General features: G+C 40.1%; 1 protein-coding gene across 1 annotated transcript; it reads right to left on the reverse strand.

The window, feature by feature from the left end:
- Window positions 1-598: 598 nt before the first annotated feature.
- LOC117575906 (uncharacterized) lies at window positions 599-1,828 on the reverse strand. Its single transcript, XM_034260350.2, has 2 exons — window positions 1,688-1,828; window positions 599-1,586 (listed from the first exon to the last, which is right to left on the reverse strand). Exons 1-2 carry the CDS (start codon window positions 1,697-1,699, stop codon window positions 702-704), a joined length of 897 nt encoding a protein of 298 aa, XP_034116241.1. The 5' UTR covers window positions 1,700-1,828; the 3' UTR covers window positions 599-701.
- Between the last annotated feature and the right edge of the window lie 20,479 nt (window positions 1,829-22,307).

Consider the following 22,307-nt stretch of genomic DNA (forward strand, 5'->3'; position numbering starts at 1 on the left):
TTTGGTATAATCAATATTTTTGATATATCAGTATATTAGTATATTTGCTATTTTGGTATATCAGTATATCAGTATTTTGGTGTATAAGTCTTTTGGTATATCAGTATTTTGGTATATTAGTATTTTGATATATCAGTATATTGGTATATTAGTTATAGTATTCTTAGAGTATGCAAAAATCCAACTCTTAAATTTCTCTAAAATAGTTGAAGCTAAGCCTATTTGCACTCAGCTCTATTGCTTAATGGGTTCAGTAGCGTCACAACAATATGCGCCTCAAATATCGACCAAAATTATAATAAACCCCAACATAGAATGCGGGGCTTTAGTGCAACATTTATGGACCTGCCGCTGGTAATTTGGCGAAAAATTTGACAAAAATTATGAAAACGGCGTGCAGAAAGCTAGGAGCAAGGGCAACGCGTTTAACAGATTTTAGGCTGGTCAAAAGAGCGAATTATGCAAATTGCGAGACACGTCAAAATAATAAGCATAAATATGTGAGTGACATTTAAGCCAACATTGAAAATGGCCAACAGCTGCGTGTGCAGGCTGTCAGACGCATGCGAAAAATTGGATGCACTAAAACCAAAAAAATAAATAAATGAATATATTTGAAACTGAAAATTTTGATAAAACGTACAAAAAGGTTTCAATTCAAAAATTGGTCTCTCCATACAAGATGTTCTCCACTTGATTTTCTAATTGACGCCAAGGGCTTTCATACGCTTGGGCATATTTCGCTTGAGCAGATTCCAATTGATACTCGTCGGCTGTGGATGGGAGCGTTGCTTCGTCTTCAGCTTCTTCGACTTGCTGGAGTGCAAGTTTTGATATTGACTGGCGCTGCGAACGACTTTGCTTATCTGTCTTGATAACTTGCCCGATTTGCCAGCCACCTTGGACTTGTATTTACTCTTGAGGACCATTTTGCCACGGCCGGCGATGTGGACACGGCTTTTGGAAGCAATCTTCGATTTCTTGTTCTTGCTCATGTTCTTGTTCGACTTGGACACGCTCTTGGCCGACTTGGATGATTTCATGGACTTCTTCGACTTCTGTGACTTGACAGTCTTCAACAATTTAGCGCTCTTCTGTGCTGGCAGCAAGGCACCGCCTTGAGCTCTCACTCCTTGCTGCTGCTGTTGTGGCTCTTGGATCTGTGGCTTCTTCACAGCGTATTTGGGAGTTGGCGGTGACTGGCTTGCGAAGACTCGTGCAGCCTGGACAATCGAATCGAAATTGCCAAAGACCTGCATTATGTTGCGATTGACATACTGTAGATACTTCAGCGACGATTGGCACAAGCTGCACTTTTGATTCTTGTCACAGTTGTTGCGTATGAGACTCTCCAAGTACAGAAAGTTCTTGGCCATGTTCTCGCAATGCGGACATTTGTTCATATTGCTGCGTTCGTAGTGATTCTCTTTAAGGTTTTCAACTTGCTCCTTCAGTGGATCCTTGTTGTTGTTCGATGTTGATTTCTGTTCTAGCTTCGCGGCGGAATTCTGTGGCACGATGTACGAATTAGCGGTTTTTTTTTTATCGAAACCGAACATTTTTCGTAGAACTGAAATTTTGTTAACCTTGTCAGGTAATGAATGTGAATGTGAGTTTCGGAGAGAGAGAAAGAGATCTAGATGTTAGTGTGATATTCATCGGATTCAATTACATTGTCATAGCCTACCTCAGGCATCATCCGTGCGTTCTAACCCAGTGAGACGTTCTCTCATCTGAACTCCAATATTGTTTTTGGAGTGTGAACACAAACAGAAATCAAATGTTCTATTGACATTCACAGCGTTGCCTGCTGCTTTAACCTTGTCCTGCACAATTATTGCTGCAATTAATTCGAGAAGCAAACTGACCTCAATTTAATTTCAACAAAAAAAATGCGACTTTCTGCCTGCTGACTGCTGCCTGACTGCGGATCGTTTAATTTCTATTTCCTCGAGCGCAATTAGCGATAATCAGCTGGCCGTGACAGACTCCTCCCGCATTGTTTGCTGTTGACATTTTTATTTTGATTTCCATTCCCAGTGACATTCTTGCTTTGCCTATTTCGCATTTGGGTCAACGCAACGCAGCGTAGCTCGTTGTGCGATGTGCGCTGTAATTTATTTCATTTTAAGATACCATCGCTGCCTCATTTCATTTGTTTTTCGCTTCTTTTTCCTCGCTCGGTCAAACACACACATTTTTAACTGCTATTTGACTGTTGACCTTGCACAGTGATTGCTAAAATTGTGTGTACATACACTACACATTGATGTCACATTCTTTTGCCTGACCCTGAGGCTATAAAATTGCTATATTAAATTGCCATCAGTTGAGTTATTAGCCAAAGGTTGCTACGTTCCCACAATATGCAGTTGGTTAAACTCTCTGAAAACGATATTTCATATTCATCAATTTAGAAAATAGAAAAATAGTTGCCATTTGGAAAGCAATATATTCTTTTGATACATAAATCAAGTTTTAATTTCTCTGGCAATAAACTTTATTCAAAGTTGAGTGAGCAACTTTTTGGTCAAGCACGAAGAATGTCTGAGCTTAATATGTGAGCAATTGGAATATTGAAAACTTAATTATAATGTGACATTTATGAAAGCAGTTTTGTTGCCATTTGATTTGTGCTAGACTTTAGGAGCTCTTAGTGATCCATTTAGATGCGAACATTGCTGCAGCGCACATCAATAAAACAAGAGGCAAACCCCAGCAACTACGTCGAGTGGCAAACCACATAACTTCGATTTGGAAAATATCTTGGAAAAGTCAAGCACAAGTGCAAAGCGACAATAAACAGTGAGCTAGAAACACACACACACACGCTCAAGTTGTGTGGCCATAAAGTTGATTGTCCATAAATGTACGGGGCGTATACGTAATGTCGAAGGGGGGGAGGTGAGCTGCATTAAACCAATGCACTTTGCAGAACGGGGTGTAGCCCGAGCCAAGCCCGAGCTCGTAAAGTGCCATCGTAATGTATTTATTAAAAGTTCATTTTGTTAACATGCCATCAGCTGATGTCTTGCTCTTGGCTGACTTGCATGATGGCCAAGTTTACTCGTTTGGCCAAATAGATTTCAATTACAACGTTTGCTTTGCATGCGACACAACTGCTTACAAATGTGAGTGTTAATGGATTTGTGCCAAGTTCTCGTCGACGGTGTTTCGCTGATTTATACGTAAAGTCCAAAATTGGAACACCTTTGTGGTCAATGCGTTTGACTTTGGCTCGTTGCTGGCACAGTTCTGCCAGTTTTTTGTTAGCCAACGTTCACATTTGACCCACAAAGCAAGCGCTGCTCTTAGCCTGCTTTTGATGTCGGACCCTTTTCCTGTAACGACTTCCTGTGACTTCGTCAAGGCGTCGCGTCGCTTCGCTTCGCGTTGCACTCCCAATACCAATACAAACTCAAGCTCAAGCAAACAAATACAAATACAAAAGCACGCTCTTACACCTGCAAACAACTGTTCGCTAGATTTGCATGCTTTATATACAGAGTGTATTTATTTTGTTTGCTTTTCGTGCCTTACGTGTTTATGGCCTGCAAACTGGCGATTGTTTGAGCCAAAGTGAAAGTTCAGCTCGGCCTCTGGCGCTCTGACGCTAAAGCTGACGCTGACTCCACTTTACTTTCACTTTTCGGTCTCTCTTAAGAGTGGGTGGCTTAAAGTTCAACTTGCTCGGCATTTCAATATCAACAGCGGCATGCATAATTTCTTTAGCTCGAGCCTATGTAAATTTGCTCGGAAGTGTTCAGCTGAACAAGTGTGTGTGCGAGTGTGTGTGTATGTGTGTGTGCCAGTTCCTGACGCGTTAGGCACAGGCTAAAAGCAGGTCAACTTCATTTTTCGCGCTGACCGACCGAACCACAACAGCAACAACAGCAACGGCGACGGCAACAAGAGTTGAAGCTTGATGTGCGAAAGCCGCAAACACAAATTAGCACAGCAACGCACAATGGGATAAATATGAGAGAGAGGGGAATATTTTTAAATTCTAAACATTTTGGGTAACCCATTTTAAAAGTCAACAACTTTCAAATAAAACAAAATCTTTAACTTCAATATTGTGAGCATAAACGTACAAGTCAAAGGGTAAATTGAATAAAAAATAAATAAAGAAAATTAGAAGTTGCACGTAAAAGTGTTTTTGGTAATTTTAGAATTGGTCAATAGTGAAATTTGTAAGTCAACAAGTAAAAAAAGCAACAAAATGTTGTGATATTGCTAGCATAAGAATCTCATGTTTACTTAGAGTAAGAAAAAATAAAGAAAATTAGAAATTAAGGAATTTAATATGTTTTAAAATTCCAGAAAAAATAATTTTATGTAATCGCATTTAGTAGATAACATTTAAATATATACATACATATTAGTTATATTAAGTATACGACTTGTTGTATGTTGGACAGTACTGATAACGCAAGCATCACATGTTTATTGCGAGTAAAAAAAGGATAAGGAAAATTCGAAATTAGGGAATATAATGTATGTTTAATATCCATAGAAAAAATCACATTTAATATGTAACTTATATTACGTATACGACTTGTTGTGTGTTAGCTTATGTTTCAATATTATAGTAATAAAGAATTGTACTTGATTTTTGAATTTCTGAAGGTTTACATTAAGGTAAAGGTACATTATTTATATAACGTAATATAATACTAATAATATAATAAACAATTTGCACAGAATATTTCTTTTTGTGAAAGTATTCAATATTAAAGTTTTTCCTCCTCTTATAAACTAATTTGCTTAGCTATTGTGCTAAGCAATACAAAAGCCTCGATTAGTTCTGCTTAAATTACAATTTCTAATACAAAAATATTAGTAATTTAGCCCATTGTACAACAACAAACTAGCAAGCAAACGAGCTACTAGCAACGAGCCGCAACAACGGCAGGCAACTTGGCCATAATTTCTTTTGCAACGATGCCAAGCCCTTGGGCCAAGACCCACAACAACATACATATATAGTAGTAGTACACTAACTTACACACACAATTTGTAGCGGCACACACACACACTTGTGCATATTTGCATTTGGATTCGCGTTTTTGGTTTTTAGTGCCTTTGATTTGAGTTTTTTTTTTTTGTGTTTTATTGTTATTATTTTGGAGTTGACGTCGCTGCCAGCGTCGCGTTGCCTTCTTGCGTTTGCGGCATAAAGTTCAAACTGCAAATGTTTTGCGGTCAGTTTGGATTTGAAGTTTGCAGGCAACGCGACGCGATGCCACATCGCAGCACCTGAGAGCGTCACCGTGCAGACATTTTGGGGGCAAATAAATGCCAAGTCCAAGTCAACAATTTGCCGTTTGCCGTTTGTCGTCGCCTCTGAGTTGTTGTGCTCCGGTCAGCATTCCGAACAAACAGTCAGCTGTGGTCAGTCGTTAGTCGTCGACAGTTGTGTGCCATCAATGCTGATTCATTTGCTGTTTGCTGACTAACAGAAATCGCGGAAAATAGTGGAAATTACTGATGCAAGATTAGCAAGCAAAGCTTCAACAATCACCGTCCAACTGTAAGTATAAACTTGATATGCAACTATTTTTAAGTTTGCTAGTTCGCCCCAAAAAGTATGCTAAAGATTTTGTGCTGTCAAAAATGATCAGCATCAAAATAGCCATTGCATCCAGCTTAAAGTTTTTTTTATTCCTGCGCAACAATTGTGCCATGTGCAAAGGCATTCAGCTGCCAGTTTACGGCGCAAACTTCAGGCAAACAAAAAGCCAAAGAAGCGAAGAAAATAAGTATAAAAAAATGTGTGCAATACCTTTGGAAACTGGCCGGCGGCCGAAAATCTTCGAAAAGCGCTTTACGTATTTTATGCTAATAAAATTTATTGCTCAAGAAACTTTTACTTACACATACTTATGCCGGGCATATTTATCGTTGAAGCTGCAATAAAAAAGCAAACTGTAAACAATTTAAACTTTAGCCTCGGCTTCTGCCCCAATAACTGTGCTACAAAATATTTTTTTGGGAGAAGTGCGGTTGCTTGCAATTGAAATCAATGATAATCTTAATTAATTCTGACAGAAGCTGACTTGCCTGTCTCTCTCTCTCTCTCTTTTTCGCTGTGAGTGGCAAGTGGCAGCTAACACTTTTCACGCATTGCTGCACGGTCCAGCTGGTTGCGCATTTAAGCTAAAAGCATTTCAATGCTTTTAACTATTTTTGATGCCGTCACGCACTATAAAACCGACTCGAAATTGAGTTTTCCCTTTGCTTTGCAGTTGCGATTGTGTGTATGTGTGTGTGTGTAGTGAAATGAAAATCTCAAAGGGCTTTTCCATTTGTGCGACTGCATCTTAAAGTTAATGACACAAAGCCAAGAGCCAAAAGCAAAAGCAAAAGCGATAACGAAAACTGAGGAATCTTAATCAAATACATTTTAATTTTTTAATCTGTTGCCTTTGACAAAAGTGCAAATTAATTATGCAGCCGCGTAACATGCGAACTCTGTGTGGCAAGGGTGAAAGTTCGAGGTTGATCTCTGGTCTGGGGTCAGCTGGTTCGATTGTGTCATTAAACGGTGTCAGCAATTAACTGAAATCAACACTTGGCTGCTGTAATTGACTTGAGACCGCCTTGACTCCCACAACGTATTTGCAACTGTGTGTGATGTATGTGTATGTGTGTATGTGTATGTGTATTGGTTGTGCGTATTTGTGCTTCATATGTGCACACAAGTTGGAGGATAATTAATCTTTAAGCTGCGCAGCAATGCCATCGCTTGCCGCGCTCAACTGTTTCAATTAAGCGCAAGCTGCAGAACAGATACAGTCACAGACACATCAATGAAGCAATGCAGGGGGAATTAAGAAGCTGGGCGACACAAGTGGAGTTGAACTAATGAGCTTTTGTAATAACTCTGCACTTGTCCTTAGACTCTGCCCAAGATTTTGTGACGCTGTTGCTGCTAGCAACGACCAACAAGTAAGAAAACTACAATCGAGTGTGCTTGACTGAGAGATACCAGCTACTCTTTGTGAAAAAAGCACAATAATGCGCTATTATTTATAAAATATACCAAATGCATATAAGGCAAAATACTGAAATATACCATGCGCTATTTTTGGTATATTGATATAGTACTACATTAAAATCAAAAGAGTTCGTTAGTAGTTTTAAAATATACCAAATTAATATACCGAAAAAATACTAACATATACCGAAAGTACTACATTAAAATAAAAAGAGTTCGTTAGTAGTTTTAAAATATACCAAATTAATATACCGAAAAAATACTAACATATACCGAAAGATATATTTCGATATTCATTTTAAAATATATAAATTGATATACCGCAAATATATTAAAAATATACCATATGTTATATTTGGTATATTGGCTTAGTACTTCATTTAATATATGTATATTATAGAATACCAAATATACCAGATTGTCAACCAAAGCAAAAATTTGAAGCATACTTTACAAGTGCTGTCGAAAAAAAATAACATCTCTATATGTTATAGTCTGTGAGATCTAGTTGTTCATGCAGACGGACAGACAGACAGACGGCCAAATTTATATCATCTCGATTGTTGACCACGATCAAGAATATATATACTTTGTAGAATCGCAAATGCCTGTTTCTGGCTGTGACACACAATTCCTGGAGGCACAAACTCATAATACCCTTCTACCATATGGGTAGAGGGTATAAAAATCAAATCAGAGCATAGTTGAATTAAGTTAGCCTAGGCCAACATTTTCGGGCCACTTAGAGCACGTCCTGTAATAAGTTGACCAGTTTCGGTCTGGGACTTAGCTCCGGTCTAAAAGCGAGCTTAAATTGAAGGCATTTTGTGAGCATATATGTATATTAGCTGAAGAGCCGATGAGTTGCAAAGTAGCTACGTGAGTCGCTGAGAGAACAACTTGGGAAAACAACAAAGTTGCGATGCATGCACCTGTCTGAGTCTGAGTCGGAGTCGTAGTTAAGTGCCACCGTCAACCAACGTTCCACGTCCCACGTCGCATGCCTCACATGACGTCCTGTCATCACCATCTTTATGAGCCCAACACAACTGACAAGTTGACAGGCCAAAACTGCGTCTAGCTCTCATAGAGAAAGAGCAGCCAACTGCGGGTGAGTGTGTGTGTGTGTTAGTTTGTGGGTGGCCGAAACAAACAAGCCACGACCAAATGCGGGTGGCATGCAAATGGAGCACAGTGGGTGCAACAGCAATCCACGAAACAACTGGCAACTGGCAAAGACCAGGACGCATAAATACATAAGCTGTTCGTTCAGTCGGGCGTAGCACGCATATGTGAAGTCGAATCGCTTCGCATCGCATTGGATCGCATTGCCTGAGATAAGGCCAGAGCTTGCAAGACACATGGCTCATAGCCTCGAATGCAGTTACACCCCGAGAGCAATTTTAATTAAAAGAACTGCAGCAGCAGTAGCTGCTGTGGCTGTGGCTGTGGCCACACCCCGTGGCAAGTTGCTGCTGCTAAAATTTGCCTGGCTGCTGTTTCGATTTGTGCTGCTGCAGCTCTCAGTCTCTCGCTCTCTACAATGTGTGCAGTTTATTTCTAGGGCACTTAACTGACTGGACTTGGCCAGGGTAACTCTTCTATTGCTGCCGTTACTGCTGCTGCTGCTCTTGACATGCCACAGCGAGAAACTTTTGGGCATTTTGGTGGTAGCAAAATGTTGGGCCCAAGCTAACATATCCTGACACAAGTCAAGGAATTTATGAGCTGTAACGAGTACACGAGACTGGCTTTTGGCTTAATTGAAATTTAAACGCTCTCTCTCTCTCTTTCTCTCTGACTGTGTGTCAGCTGCTAAGACTTTTCTTTTCATGAACTTGACAGTTTGCTATTTCAATTTTCCGTCAGCGCACAAAATGCACTAAGGCACTACGAAATAGTCGGTCATGTGGCAGAACAAAGCTCAGACTATGGACTAGCCGTGATTACCGAGGCTGAAACCAATAAAAAGCACAATATTTAACCCAATAAAGCCGCCAAAAACTTTGTTAACTTTACGCTAAGCCTTGCTGTGTGGCACGCAAAGGGCAAAGCGCATATTTTGAGGGCGAGCGAGGCTTTTTTTTCCAATGGCTACTCTATGGGTCGAGTCAACGCCTCATTGCCATGGCAACTGGGTTGGCCAACACAATAACACGGAGCATGCACCAGAACGCACACCCCCAAAAGCCACACACTAACACACTCGCACACACTTAGAGGGCAGCACATAAATGCATTGGCAGCTGGCAGTTGTGCGATAGATTCCAACAGTGGCCAACGCCAGCTCAAAAGGCGTATATATATTTTTTTTTCATTTCACCAAATGAATTTGTGAAAATGTGCATAAAAAAACAAGAAATATTTCAACACAAAAGTGCGTAGAAGCCAAGCTCAAAAGCGCCGCAGCATAGCGCATTCCTTAGGAAGACCGAAAGAGAGAGAGAGGGAGCTAGGGGCTGACGCGAAAATGTCAACAATTTGTGCAGTCAAAGGTAAACAGTGGACCAGAGGACAAGGAGCATGCCTTGAGCTGAGGCAGCATTAAAATAAACAGAGAGAGAATGCTGTGCTGCAATTTTCATTAGCCGAGACAGAGAAATTGAATGTTTTTGCTGGCATAATTAGCCAGCTATTTGATGGCCAAAGTCAAAGTCAAAGGCTGGCCGCAAGTTGAAGATAGAAGATGAAGGAAGAAGATGACAGGAAGTAGAAGGCGGTTATCTGCAGTTTGCCAGCTAAGCGGAGACAAGACAAACAAATAACAAACAAGCTGCCCAGACAAAATAGTTGATTTATACATATACACTACGTACAAGTGTGTGTGTTAGCATTACGTTAGTGTGTATGTGTGTAGGCTTCCCCTTAGGGTTTTCGCACTCGTTGGAAAAGTGGCTTTTTGAGTGGTTTTTCAATGAAGTGTTAAGTGGAATGGAGGGTAAAACCTACCTGGCTGCTCACACACAGAGAGCGAGAGAGAGAGAGAGAGAGAGCGAACAACTCACTCTCAGTTTGTGTGTGTGTGTAGCCACTTCAGCTGCCTCCATGTGTGTGTGTATTTAGTTGTCGCTGTCTATGTCGTTGTTGGCCTCTGCAAATAGGTCTGCGGTCTGTGCACACCTTTTGCTGGCCTCCACGATGCGTCGTTGTTGTGTGTTAATGTGATTGCCGTGTTGTTGTTGTTATTATTGTTGTTGTTGCAGCTTCTTCTCGTTGTTGTCGTCATTGTTTGATGGTGGTTATAAAGCTGACAGCTGTCAGTTGGCAGTAAATTTGCTAAAATGTTTATTTGCCAAGCGGCTGAGTTTGCGTTTAACAGCAAGCAGAGTCCTCTACACACACACACACACACAGTCACAACCACAGACGCCCATAGTCACACACTTGAATAGTTTGGGGGCTGCTTGCCACACTCATTCACCAGCCAACACATGTAAGCACACACACACAGATACAGAGATTGTGGAGTGTGTGTGCAAACATTTAGGGATATCAACGGGGCCATGTCCTAAGGCGCATTTCAGCTTACCAAACGTTGGCTACGTTTAATCACTTATAAACAGCCGCAGCAGCACTAGCTGTAACAGCATCAGCAGCACCAACAACAACAACAACAACCACATTAGTAGCAACAACAACAACAACTACAACAACGACAACATTAATGTGGCTCAACATTGCGTGCATGACAAATGTTTTGCTACTTAATAATAGAATAATTATGGCAACACCATAAAACTGTTTAACGATTATGACACACACATACACAGCTGACGGAAAGCGTGAGAGAGATGGAGAGAGAGAGGAAGAGAGAGAGAGAGATAACACATATAATGAACGATACATTTAATTTGCTTTGACATACGCTGCGTATGCGTGTTGTGCATTTTACTAGCAAACCAAATACACAAGCTTTACGCCATTGTCCACTACATAAGACACGTGCAGCCAAGTCTATGATATAGTATACTATTATATAGTGCAACATTAGTCTAAGCAATGCTTCAATTAGAAGCTCAAGCAAAAGCTTTCTTACCAGGAAATGCTTCACTTTAAATATTCCAGGAATCAATGAGGGGAAAATAGAATTAAAATTTGTGTGTAAATGGCACATTAATCGATTTTTCATAGACCTTTCCCGGAAATTGGGTCAGAATTGTGAGGGCAGAAAGTCGATTACCCCAAAGTCAAGAGGTGCTAATTTATTGAATATTTGAAAATCGATTTTCACCTAAAATCAAGCAGAAATATTATGCAATAATTGTTTAGCTTTTAGCTAGAAAATTTCTTCACTTTTAATTAAGTTTATTTTAGTCAAGAGCAGCTTCGAAATTCATTGAGTTGTCATAACTCACTCGCTTGCAAAGTGGCAGTAAATATTCAACACAGGCAGATCGCGTTTTATTCACATTTGTTGTTGTTGTTGTCAATTGGATGCCAACTCATTGTCGGCTAATGAACCTCAAAACTCTTTGCATTGCCAAGCACGAAAGCCTTCGCTCGGCTGCGTTGTTGAGCTGCTTTCGCTAGTCGCCATTGCCAGTAAAATTTTATTGCATTTCGTTTGCGGTGCGGTGTGAGTGAGAGGGGCTTTTTATTAATTTATTAAAAGCCAACGCCTGTCGACGAGGAGCAAAGAGGAAGTCGACGACGATGAGAGAGATTCGAGCGATTCAAACGATGCGAACGATGCTCAACGCCTCGTAAACCTTGCCAAAATCATCATCAGTCGACGGCAGCGGCGGCGTTTGCTGCAACCGACCAGCTCAAATGAAATGTAAATCTGCTGCGGCCCGCACGAAAGCAGCCGTAAGGCAACAAACAGCGAACTGAAATATATGAGAAAGGAGTGAGGAGGCGAACGAAATAAGCCGCAGTCGCAACGCTGCCTGCGATTTACGTGCTCTCAAATTTAATGCGGTGCGTGGCATTGCTGTCGATGCTGCTGTTGATGCGGCTGCTGTTGCTGCTGTTGCCATCATCGAAGCTATCTGCGTGCTCGTATTTATTTAATTCCATTTCGGTTTTCAATCAACCGATAGGTTTGCGCAGCTCTTCGCATTTATCGCTTTATAAAAGCAGCAAAAGCAGCTGTTGTCATTATCATCGTGCACATCGTCATTATCGAGCTTATCTTCCTCTCATGTTGCGGGGGCATTCACTTTTTAAGCATCTTTCTTGCTGCCGCTATCCGCATTGTCATAATTTATGCATGATGATTGCCAAACAAAACAAAATACATTCTCCACCCACGTTTTCTACACTATTTTTGGGAAACTATTTGCCGCGCGATTTAACAGCGAAATTCACTTTGATATCGCAACGGAAAATACGAAAATACGAATAAGCAGCGCTTATGTGTGAAAAAGGGAAATTTAAATCAAATGTGAGCACATTGAATTTTTCATAGCATACTTTTGTGCGCGTCGCAGCGATGACAGCAGAGAATGAAAAGGAGGAGCTGGGGTAAAGTTTACAGAGCGATTGGATGGCTGCTCTGCTTACTGGCGTTGTCTATTTGCCAGTTGCCAAAGCGTCGTCTAATTCCCCACTCGGCAGCAGCCCAGACAGCCAAGAGTTGCTGCTCGAATGTGAACGTGTTGGTTTTTGCTTTGATAAAAACCGAAATTAATTATTGAAAAGGCCGCTGCTGCTGTTGCTGTTGCTGAGAGTGCTGCTGTCTGTTCACATGGCATGACATCGCAGTGGAAAGCAGAGCGAAGCGTTGTGGCGCTTTGCGTCGCGTCGATTCGCGCTCATTTCACCGCATGTCGCAGGCTGTTGAAATTTTAAAAGGCGTTCAAGCGAAAGCAGTTGGCGCATTAGTGCACACACACATACACATGAAGTGAACTTCCGTTTACGCTTGAAAGCTCAAAATGTATTTACTTTGTGTGAGAGCTGAACACTGTCACCAGCAACCACAAGCGGCAAACTAGTTGGGAGAGAGTGAGGAATGAGGAAGGTCCCGCATATAGCGAGCAAACAAATTAGGCTTTAATTATACATAGGCAAATACGTGGAGCGAGCACACAAAAACTGTTAACCCAACTGCGCGAGCGTTTCATTAACTTGTGAAAATGCAACAAAGTGCCGCAAAATGAGTGGAAAACAAATACCACACAAGTGCGATTTCAACTTCAACTTTAAGTATTATGCAACAGCGTCCGAAGGCGGATGCAAGACGCAAGGATGTGGCACCGGCAAAGCCACCGCGTTTGAAGGCCAACGCAAGCGAAGTTGCCACAAAAAAGCAGCTGCAATTCGTGAGTCCATTGCCACGACGGTCACGTGTGCCTCAAGCAACGGCTGCGACAATGACAATGAGCAAGACGACGACGACGAGAACATTGAGAACAACAACGATGCGGAAAACTCGAACTGCAAAGATGTCGCCGTCAGACAACAACAGCAGCAGCAATATTCGAGATGCTAACAACTGCGTGGCAACTGCAGCAGCAACTGCAACTGCCACAACGAGTGCTGCGGCAAGTGGAGCTGCAATAAAAACTCGTCTCGCCGAGGGCTGCAGCAGTTTAATGTATGCGTGTCAGCATGGCGACATTGTCCAAGTGCTCGCCCAGATACGCGGCAAGGTAGGTGCAACAACTTTCTCCACTTTAAGCGAAGAGAAATGAACAATAGTCACACGACAAGTTGACTTCAGGGAACACACTTTATTCCACTCAGTTGAGTTGAGACTACAAGAGGGAAGGGAGCAGAGAGAAGGGGAAAGGCAGCAAGCTAAAGCCAACATCAGCAGTTGCTATATAGTCTCAACCATTGCCATCTCAACAAAAGCCTAAAATCAGGCGAAGGCGTAACAAGATTTTAATCTTTTTTGTTGTCACGATGAGCCGGCGCAAAACTTAAAGCCGTAAGGGATGCTAATACCCTTTCGGTTCAGCCTTTGCCTTTGCCTTGACTCCGACTCCGAGGTGTTGGGCAGGATGACATGGCGTCTTTAAATTTCCGTTGGAGTCATTTGGCCGCATTGTTCTCTCCGACTCTGGGCCTAATTGCTTCATAAACATTTCTACAACAAGCTAAAACATAACAAAAGGCTCCCAACCAAAGTCATCTCCGTTTCCAACTCGCTCTCTCTCTCTTTCCCTTTCTCCTTTCTCTGTTGCTTTCTGTTCGCTTCGGTTCGCCTGTTGGCCGGTCGAATTAAAATGCTGTAAATGGCAGGACATTTGAAATTGACAAAATAATCCTCAGGCTTAGTTATGGCTTCGCAATTTTCGGTAGCCAGAGAGTGTTCGATGTTCAGTGCTCGGTGTTTGTCTGTTTTTCAGCCAAAAATGTTTGAGTTCTAAACGTTGCCTCATTTCTTGTTGGTTGCCTCGTTTCAACGTTTCGTCGCTTCCTCGTTCGTCATGCGCCTAAATATGCCAATTTCCCATTTAATTGAAATTTGAAAAGTTTTTAATTGAACGCAGATAAATTTCCAAGGCTCTCTAATGGCATCAAACTGAAGTCGCCCTTGTTACACATTCCCCTCCTCTTGATGCTGCAAATTGTCATGTTGCTAGTTTTGCAATTATTATATATACTTGAGAGAGAGAGGGATGAGAAGAGAAGAGCATGAGTCTGAGTCTGACAAAATGCTTTCATTTCCGGACAGTTCAAGACTTGTGCCTTCGAGCTGCGTAATTGATATTGACGCCAAATTTGATGTGAAATTGCCTGGCATTGAGCATTGAGCATTGAGCCCATTCGAGATACTTTTGTACTTTAGCGCGACAAAAACGAATGCCAACGACAACACCATCGACTCGAACTTGAAGTCGAACGCCAACGCCAATTTCGCATTCGCATTCAACATTCAGTCTGACGTCAGTTCACTCAGTTATGTAATTGTTAAATGACATTTTTCGGGGGGCTGGCTAACCTTGACGACGTTTCCCTGGTTTATTTGCCTGTGAAATATGGCAAATGTTGGCAATTATTACTTACTTCTTCTTCTACAACACGCTTACATTTGGTTTCATTCATAATTACAATAAAAACAATGAGCGTGCCACAATTAAATGCCAAGCAAAAGCTGAGTTTAATTTACAACCAATGTAAAATACGAAATTCCAATTGTGATGACCCACATATAATACTTGAGCTACTTGTTTAATGTCTCTAATTGTGATTGCCAAAATTAATTTAAATTAAATGTATTGTTTTTGATGTCCACTGAAAGTTTCTCATTTTCAACTTGAATGCATCCAAAAGTTAATTAAGTAAATTTAAATTTACAAGTATTACAGCACTACAATTTTGTACTTAAGGTCTTCTTAGTTTCAAAATGAAATTATTAATCAAAATATAATTTCAATTGTATTCATTATTTAGCTAGCTAACGAAACTTTTGAAATATATCAGCATGCAAGTGCTCAGTTTGAAATGAGATTTCTCTAATATTTAACTTGCTTTGCTTTATTTGACAGCAGCTCAAGTTGTAAGTTGCTCTTCACATGTGATTGAAATTTATTAAATATATTTTATTAAATTTTACGTAGCACAAAGTCTTTGCTGCTGCTTGAAGTTGGAGTAAAATTCCATACGCATTTCGTAGAACTTTCATCAGAGTGAGCTTAAGCCAAAGGAGCTGTGACTATGTTTAATTAGTTGCTTGTGCAGTCATGTGAAAGTGCACACACACACATTACGTATACGCACAGGTAACTATGCGTCCTATGTATATGCTAAAGCCTACGCCAGCCAGCTGACAACTTGTTTATACATTCTATTTGCATCAATTTAATAAAATTTGTTAGATCTCGCTGTACTCGTATATATAATAGATGATAATATGGCTGCCTAGCTTCAAATGTGACATCATTTCTTGTACTTCTTTTGGTTTAGTATGTCAATACCCACTACCCATAGGGTAGAAGGGTATCATTACTTTGTGTCTCCAGGAAATGTATGTAACTGACAGAAGAAAGCATCTTTGACCCTAGAAAGCAAATATATTCTTGATCAGCGTCAAGGGAGAATACTATATAGCCAAGCTATTTTAGAGATTCTATTGTATTGCTACTTACTACGGGTCTTTGCTGATAATATGGTATATTTTCCAGTCTGTGGTATATTTTGAATGTGGTACTATATTATTATGCCAAATATAGCATTTGATATATTTTTAGTACGTTTGTATGGTATATTTTGCACTCTATGGCATATTTTCAATGCATTATTATATCAATATATCAAATATGGTCTTTAATATTTTCAGTATTTTTTTCGGTATATTATTTCGGTATATTTTCAGAATATTAAAATAAAATTTTCAGTATTTTTTCGGAATATTAATTTGGTATATTTACATAATAATAAAATATACCAAATTAATATACCGGAAAAATACTGAAAATACTAAAGACTATATTTGTTATATTGATATAGTAATGCATTCGCTATTTTTATTTTTTTTTTTTCAAAATAAATGACGGGTATCTCACAGTCGATCACACTCAAATGTAGCTTTCTTGTTGTAATATGATTTAAGCTTTCATTAGGAAAAACAGCGTTTTTTCTTATACTATTTCGTATATAAAGAAATGTTTAGCGTAGCTCAAATACCCGCCTTCTTTTGCGCTATTCGTAGCCTCCATTTGATAGCAGCTCTCGGCAGTTCGCTTCTTCGCTTCTTCATTTGTGATTTTGTTGTTCTCGTGCTTGTTTTCTTGTTGCATTGAGCGCTAATCTTGTGCCTTTGGGGCATGCTTTAATTTGTCTTGACTCGATAAGGCCGCGTAACCTATTAAAACTTTTTGCGAGTCTGTAGCCGAACCGTTCTGCCAAGCTGCGTTCTGAGTTTGTCGCCGTCCTGACAGCTCTCGCCAGCCTACCAGCCTAACAGCTTACTAGCCTGCTATTCGTTGCCAGCATTCAGCCCCTATTGTAATTTTGTTTGTTGTTGAATATTTTAAACAATTCTTATTTACTTTTGTCGCGTTGCCCGTTTCACGTCTTTTGTATGTATTTTAATTAAGATTATGCCTAATACCCCAATTGGCTGACTGACTGACAGATGGACAGACGGAGAGACGAATAGACGAACTCTGATGGCCTGTCGCTCAGTCTTCAAGTGGGCAATTTAGTCGTCTTTATGACTTTGTTTTTTGCCTCTGCATATGATGCTCGAGTTCGAAATATTGCTGTTCAACATGTCGTATGGGTAATAAAAACTAGCATCATCTATTCGTTGTTGTTAAGGGTTTGGGGACAAGTTGAAGCTGTGTGCTTTGTGTGCTTTTGCTCTTCTTTACAGCTACTTGAGAGCGAGAGCAAGAGCAAGAGCTAGCAAGCACTCAGCAACATTCATCGGCTTTGTTTACTTGCCTTCCATTGTTTTGCTTAAACTTTTCATTGATGTTGGTTTTTCCAACCCACCATACCGCTACCGGCTGTTGTCCTCGCTGTCGTTTTTATTGTCTTGCTCTTGCTTGTTGTTGTTGTTCCTGTTGTTGTTGTTGCTGCTTTTACCAATTAAGTCTTAATTTCTTAGAAAATAAAACTTTTTGGCTTCGAGCATTGTCTGGCACGCTGCAAGCAAGCATTTTCCTTCTTGTGCCTCAATTTCAGGCACAGCAAAAGGCTCTCTCTCTTTCGCTGGCACCTTGGCCAGGTCCAGGTCTAATTTTATTGTGTTCCCCTCTTAAAGTTTAAGCCACACAATTTTGCTAAAAATTCGAAACTGAAACTTTTGCACCACAGTTTCAGTAACTCTACAGAAACACTGAGAGCAAAGGATGTGGAGGTGGAGGCGGTGGCGAATGCGGGGGCGACTGTTGTCCATCTTTAGTGTGTAGGTGCACACACAACAAAACGGACAGCTGCCGCCCCACAGATACCTGCAGGTGTAAATTATTTATTTTCACTCAAGATTTGCTTCAACCACTTACTCCACTTTACTCCACTGGATGAAACTCCTTTTCTCACTCCCCACTTTCATTCAATTTGGCCAACCATCTAACCATTGGCACTCGACCACGCCCACAAGTTCGCAGCACCAAGGCAAAAGTTTTTATGTTGGAAAAGTCAGCTGCAGAAGTTGATTTTTGCTCAGCGAGAGACGCTCGCTAAAGTTAAAGCTAAAGCTAAAGCATCACACTGAAAGCCAGCAAGCAAGCACAGCCTTTTGTTTGCTGCAAATAATATTAACAGTGGTACTCCGGATGCTCATAATGTACAAGCATAGTTTTTATGGTCCATGCTCAGCTACGAACACATCCTGTAAAGCAGAGAATTTAAAAGTGGGTTCGAATAATACTAAATGCCTGAAAAAGTTAGATTCGTTTTGAATAGACTCTATAAAAGAGTAGATGTTGCACATTAATATGTTATTTTTGCTTTTGTGTAATCTTAACATAAAGTTAAAGTTAATATTCTGTAATATGTTATTTTTGCTTTTATGTAATGTTAACATCAACCTCAACACAAAGCTTACAATTATTTATAGCTATCACTGTGTCACAGTTATTCTATGGCTGTAATCACAATTGTTATGCTATTGATTTTATTTATCCAATTGTCTTTGTTTACTTTTATTATGTATAAGAGATACATGTGGTGATGGACATGTCACTCTTGTCATTGTAATTATTTTGTTATTTGATCTACAGTTATGAGAATTGATATTGATATGCTATTTGTATACGCAATATGAAGTTGATAGAATTGTAACAGCCTTTAAAATTCTGCTACTTATATTATCGATTCTAGAAGTTAATCTGTTAACACTTAAAGGCACTGTTAGCGTAACATTTATGTTAATATTTTGTTAACATTTGTTGAGACAGCTAATGGTTAAGCCTCTTTGCTGTGTCTGTAAAGAATACTATGAATGTTAGGCACCTACTACTTATATGGAATGGCTCTTATGTAACATTCATGTTAATTTTGTTAACTTTAAATGACACTGTAAACATAACAGTCATGTTAATTTGGTTACCAATTAGTCTCACAGTTAATGTTAAAGTTATTTTGCTGTGAGTGTAAATATTAATAAGAATGTTAGCAATCTCTTTTTATGTCATCTGTTATACTATACACAGGGGCTGTTGGGTTACATTAATGTTAGTTTTGTTAACATTTCGTGTCAATATTAGATTAATGTGTCTGTTAAGTTTCTATAAATATTTCCACTCTGCCATTTATCAATCTTTAATTTCTCTTACTGCAGTGTCTGCTATTTTTGCTGCCGCTTATTCAACTTTATTGCCATCTACTCTCACTCGATTTAAAAATTTACAGGGTATGCGTGCTGGTCATGTTGCTCTGTCGTCGACTGCAGCACAAAGCACCCGCTGGCATCCGCCTGTGCTGAAACAGATGGAGCGTTGGCAGTGTGGCATGTTGAAAGTTGCCGTTCAAAATGAATTTTGTATGTGCACGCACTTGTTTAGAGAGAAAAACTAGAGAGAGACAGAGCGAGAGAGAGAAGGAAAAGTTGCTGTAATGTTTAATATTTAATATGCGAGATAAAGTTACAATTGCAAATGTAGTAGTATCATCTAATGCCTTGAATTTACGTAGCACAGATTTTCGAATTTAAGTTTTCACTTCGAATTCGCCTCGAGACATTGCAATTTGGTTTTATGCCCAGGCATTCCATTAGCGTTGATTGGTTGACCTTCGACCTGTTATCGGCAAATTGCCATTGCCATTTTTTAATTACGCTTCTCGCAATGCACTTTTATTTGCCAATTCGTTTTCGTTTTCGTATTCGTCTTCTTTGTTTTTGTTTGCCCGCCTCCTTTTCGTGTGCCGTCAATGCGCAAATTATTATTAATTTGGACTCGTTTGGTCTGTCTACACCTAGAGAGTGAGGGCTGGACTGGGCTTGGCCTTCGTTTGGTAATTTTAATTGCAATTTTTGCTTTTTCCCAGCTACCCATCTCCCATCCTTCTCTGTATGCTGCTTTGTGCAGACACTCCTTTTTGGACACGTTTGTAACATTTTGTTGAAATTTCATTAAAAATGACGTCGAAAAGTTTGCATTCACCCAGTTTCCGTTTTAGTTTCACGTTGGAGCCGGAGACGAATTCGCTTCGCGTTGACTGCATTCAACTGCACTCGCTTTTGGCACTCATTTATTCATTGCCATTTCCATTTCCATTTCTATTCCCCATCACCATCAGCATTTCCCTTTTTACCCATTTTGATTGTAACGATTCAGCTTGTTCAATGCTTTATACGTTTGTTCGTTTATTCGTTTTGAAATTCCCCTGTCTCGGACATTCAAATTAAGTATTTCACAATATCTATTTAACTTTAGTTGCAGTCACTTGAATTCTTAATTAATCGCTGCAGCTGGTTTTCTTGTTTGCCAAAAGGTAAAACCAAAATTGGCGCGATATTGACAAGAAGAAAACGCTTTTGACTGAAAAGCTGCCAAAGCAATTTACGATGAAATAAGGATGAATCCAATTTCGAGTTCCATTGCCATGGTCAATGCCAAAGTCTGTTGGCAATTCCCTCATTTTGTACTCTCTGCTTCTCTGTTTTATGTTCAATTTAATTGCCAGTCATTGGCGAATTTCTTGTAATTACTGCTCCCCAAAAAGCCAATGGTCCAAAGCGAAGCGAAAGGCTTCGCATTCGCAATGTGAGATGACTTCATAAACCTGGCCGAGGCTCTGGCTTTAATTGAAAATAGATTAGGCAGCAACAACTGGGCAACTGGGCTGGCATTTGAATTCATCGACCATCGACCATTTTTGGCCATCATTACGCTTACCTCAATTCTAAATTTATAGCCGCATTTTGACAGTTTTGCATGTTGAACTGTAATTAATTACCTCGAACTTAATGGGGGCCAACAAATGCCAAATAAAAGTCAGCGTCAATGAGTTTAATGAATGGCTGCCGAGTGTGAGCTTTTGAGTCATCATCAGCAGTCGAGGCAGCAAACAAAAAACTAATACGTTCGAACCAATATATAGCAGAAAGTTGGCCCAAATGAGCAGCGGCTAATTGAGCAAAAAACCACACACCAACACACAGAGAGAGAGAGTCGGCAAAAGTTTTCATGGCACATCTCATATGCAACGTCCATGCGTCCATCCATATGTGGTTGGCTTTACTCGTATTTAGCTAGTCCGGCTGGCCAATTAATTAGAAACCAACAAGCAACAGCAACATCAACAGCAGTTGGACAAGCAGATGATGGGCAGCTGTGTAACCAAAGGATAACTGTCGCCTCTCTCTTCTCTCTTCTCTGTTTGGCTAACTTTGAAATGGCAAATTAATTACTGAAATCGTAGAAATTTGTCTTGCCACGGCGGTGAGTCTTCCTCTCCCTCCTTTCTCCCACTCTTCTCCCACATCTTGTTGTCAACTGTTGTTTGGCTTGTGCGGAATGACTTCCGCAGCAGCGGTCAGAGAGTTCCAGTTGCAGTTCACAGTTCTAGTTGCAATTGCAGTTCCAACTTGTAGCTGACTATCTGCCATACAATATAAAGGATATCCGTGTATGAATTTGCCTGGCTGCTGTTGCAACAATTTTTGATCAAGGAAACGCTTGGGTCTTGGGCTAATCACATACGAGTATGTACGAAGGCAAAGGCAAAACTTCTACTTACCAACAACTGTGGCAACAATAACAATATTTGCTCAAAGTGCATAATGACATGAAAAGTTGACACAAATGAGCAGCCCTTGTTACTAATTTTAATGCGCATCGCCGCACTGTTTGAGTTCTGGCTCTTCTGGTACCTCGTCCTGCTAAGGGCCAGCTGCTGGCCCCTTAACTTCCTCCCTATCTCTTAGAGCATTGCTCACAGTTTGTTGGCCAGAAAGTTTTTGTTGCGGAAATTACTTTTGGGTCCGAGAGGCGCCGAGAGCGGGGCAAGCATAATTTTTAATTGAGCTCAGCTAGAGCAAAGTTTGTAAAATATTTTGTAAACTTAATTTGATTTAGAGAAAACTTGAGCCTTGACTTACAACTTGGCCAATGAATTATGCAGACGACACTTCACTGGCCAACAAAAACTCACAGCATCCACCAGATCCAGATCCAGATCAGCCAATTCTTTTGCTTACCTTATGCGTCAGCTGCGTCATCCTGAAGTATTCATGAGACACATTTCATACACTCTAGAAGAGTAATCAATGTGGGAGGAACGAATTTTAGCACGTGTTTTTGCCATGTCTGAGTTGCAATTTCAATTCGCATTAAACATTTATGCTAGCAAATACTGTAATAAGTGAAATAATGGGATTGAAGGTTGCAAAAGTTACTCAATGAAACCTTTTTTATTGGTTCTAACGAAGTTGGATTTAACTATTGTTTTTACTGATGTG

This window comes from Drosophila albomicans, chromosome 2R (genome assembly GCF_009650485.2).
Source record: "Drosophila albomicans strain 15112-1751.03 chromosome 2R, ASM965048v2, whole genome shotgun sequence".
Taxonomy (NCBI): domain Eukaryota; kingdom Metazoa; phylum Arthropoda; class Insecta; order Diptera; family Drosophilidae; genus Drosophila; species Drosophila albomicans.